Source organism: Mandrillus leucophaeus, unplaced genomic scaffold, assembly GCF_000951045.1.
Source record: "Mandrillus leucophaeus isolate KB7577 unplaced genomic scaffold, Mleu.le_1.0 Scaffold291, whole genome shotgun sequence".
NCBI lineage: Eukaryota > Metazoa > Chordata > Mammalia > Primates > Cercopithecidae > Mandrillus > Mandrillus leucophaeus.
Genome location: NW_012103043.1, coordinates 257043 through 259312, shown reverse-complemented (window position 1 = coordinate 259312; position 2270 = coordinate 257043). Strand labels below are relative to the sequence as shown.

At 63.2% G+C, this 2270-nt stretch overlaps 1 protein-coding gene across 1 annotated transcript; it reads left to right on the top strand.

Annotated features, from left to right (window-relative positions):
• The first annotated feature begins 31 nt into the window (after positions 1-31).
• Positions 32-2253, top strand: SLC25A1 (solute carrier family 25 (mitochondrial carrier; citrate transporter), member 1). The gene is made up of 6 exons (XM_011986005.1): positions 32-204; positions 747-831; positions 1001-1105; positions 1257-1372; positions 1454-1527; positions 1711-2253. Exons 1-6 carry the CDS (start codon positions 73-75, stop codon positions 1823-1825), a joined length of 627 nt encoding a protein of 208 aa, XP_011841395.1. The 5' UTR covers positions 32-72; the 3' UTR covers positions 1826-2253.
• The last annotated feature ends 17 nt before the right edge of the window (positions 2254-2270 follow it).

The following is a 2270-nucleotide window of genomic DNA, read 5'->3' as shown; positions in this document are numbered from 1 at the left end:
CCGGGGCTGCTGCGGGAGGAGGGTCTCGGCCGCGGCAGCCCCTCTCACCCGCCTCCCGCCTCCAGGTTCGGAATGTTCGAGTTCCTCAGCAACCACATGCGGGATGCACAGGGACGGCTGGACAGCACGCGCGGGCTGCTGTGTGGCCTAGGCGCCGGCGTGGCCGAGGCCGTGGTGGTCGTGTGCCCCATGGAGACCATCAAGGTGGGGAAGGTCCTGGCGAGGACCCCGGACACGCAGGGAGTTCGGAGACTGGCGGCCGCACTGGCCCGGTGCTCCAGGGGCAACCGGCAAGCTGGGGAGGGTCTCCTGGACGCGGGGTGACCGCGGGGCCTTGGAGCAGGACGCCTGCCACGAAGGGCCATCCGTGGAGGCTGAATCTATGCTAAAGGCAGCCTTATTTACAAAATGCTTTTATAAAGCAGAAAACAAAATGACGCGTTCACTGCGAAAACTGGAAAAGAGCGGCAAACGTAAAGGTAGAGGCGGCTCACCAGGGCTGCCCTGTGTCCCGGAGCATGGTCCGTGTGGGCTGCCCTGTGTCCCGGGGCATGGTCTGTGCGGGCTGCCCTGTGTCCTGGGGCATGGTCCGTGTGGGCGGCCCAGGGCGGCCTTGGCTACACTGCTTCTGGGGGAAGAGCTGCAGCCCCAGTTTCCTCCACCCTGGATGGGCCCTGGGCCTGCCTGCTAACCAGGACCCACTCAGGTGGCTGCCGAGAACCTGTGCTCTTGCTTCTCTCTCTCAGGTGAAGTTCATCCATGACCAGACTTCTCCAAACCCCAAGTACAGAGGATTCTTCCACGGGGTTAGGGAGATTGTGCGGGAACAAGGTGCGCCACTGGACCTTCCCGCTAGGGCTCAGGGACCTGGGCCAGGGTAGGAAGGGCCTGCACCTTCCATCCTGCCTTGGGCTCTGTGCAGCACCCACCCTCCACACACACCAATTCCCAGCCAGGGCCTGAGAGGCTGCAGGGCAAACCCGTGCCTGCCTTCCCCCAGGGCTGAAGGGGACGTACCAGGGCCTCACAGCCACCGTCCTGAAGCAGGGCTCGAACCAGGCCATCCGCTTCTTCGTCATGACCTCCCTGCGCAACTGGTACCGAGGTGTGTCTGCACCACAGGGCCCTGTCTCTGCACAGGGCCAACTGCTCTCCTCTCCTTGAGACCACCCCTGGGCGGCGGGCACCCACCTTTTGAGGTGCTGATCCAGGCTCCTCCCGGCACCCTCTGACCACACCTTACTCCTCATATCCAGGGGACAACCCCAACAAGCCCATGAACCCTCTGATCACTGGGGTCTTCGGAGCTATTGCAGGCGCAGCCAGTGTCTTTGGAAACACTCCTCTGGATGTGATTAAGACCCGGATGCAGGTGCGGGGACTGGGAATGCGATGGGAAGGGGGCACCGGGCCAGAGCTAGCTGCTGAGCCCCTGCCTGCTGACGTCCCGCAGGGCCTGGAGGCACACAAATACCGGAACACGTGGGACTGCGGCTTGCAGATCCTGAGGAAGGAGGGGCTCAAGGCGTGAGTAGGGGAGGGGCAGGGCTATTGTCCCCACCTCAGACCTTTCCGGGCCTACCTGGCCTTCCCATGCCCTATGCCGTCCCCTTCAGGCCTCTGTGCCTCCCCCTTCAGCATCTGGGGATTGCCCTATGCAGGGACACTGCACTGACCTGCCTTCCTCTCTCCACCCCTCCTCCCACCCAGATTCTACAAGGGCACTGTCCCGCGCCTGGGCCGGGTCTGCCTGGATGTGGCCATAGTGTTTATCATCTATGATGAAGTGGTGAAGCTGCTCAACAAAGTGTGGAAGACAGACTAAGCCTAGAGAGGCTGCAAGGGGACCGCCCCAGGCACCTCCAGAGTGCCCCACCACCTTTGTCTCACATGATTACAGTGCAGTAGTGCCAAAAGGCCCTTCCCACGTCCCTCGAGCTCTGTAGCCTGGTCTGTGCATTGTGGCTGTCAAGTCCATGTGTCCCCCCTGTGGTCTGTGTGACACCACCACTGTGTCCTGGTGTCTGGACCAGCCATGGCTGGGTGTGCATCTGGCCTGTGACCCCGTGCCCACGGCCTGTGACCCCGTGCCCACTTGTCCATGTGCTTACTGTGAGCCCTGTGCCTGTGTTTCATGTTCTGTGTCATGTGACCTGTGCCCCGCCTCCCGGGGTGCCCGTGTGGCCTGGGTCCTCGGCCCTGTAGCCCTGGCCCGGTCCCAGTCCGGTGCCTTCCACCCTGCCCCGGCCTACCACAGCTGCCTCCGGGCC

Bases quoted from the DNA above. Each gene is read 5' to 3' on its own strand.
- SLC25A1 (XM_011986005.1), top strand. From the start codon at position 73: ATGTTCGAGTTCCTCAGCAACCACATGCGGGATGCACAGGGACGGCTG. The intron at 205-746 runs GTGGGGAAGGTC...TCTCTCTCTCAG, and splicing joins GCCCCATGGAGACCATCAAG to GTGAAGTTCATCCATGACCA. The intron at 1,528-1,710 runs GTGAGTAGGGGA...CCTCCCACCCAG, and splicing joins AGGAAGGAGGGGCTCAAGGC to ATTCTACAAGGGCACTGTCC.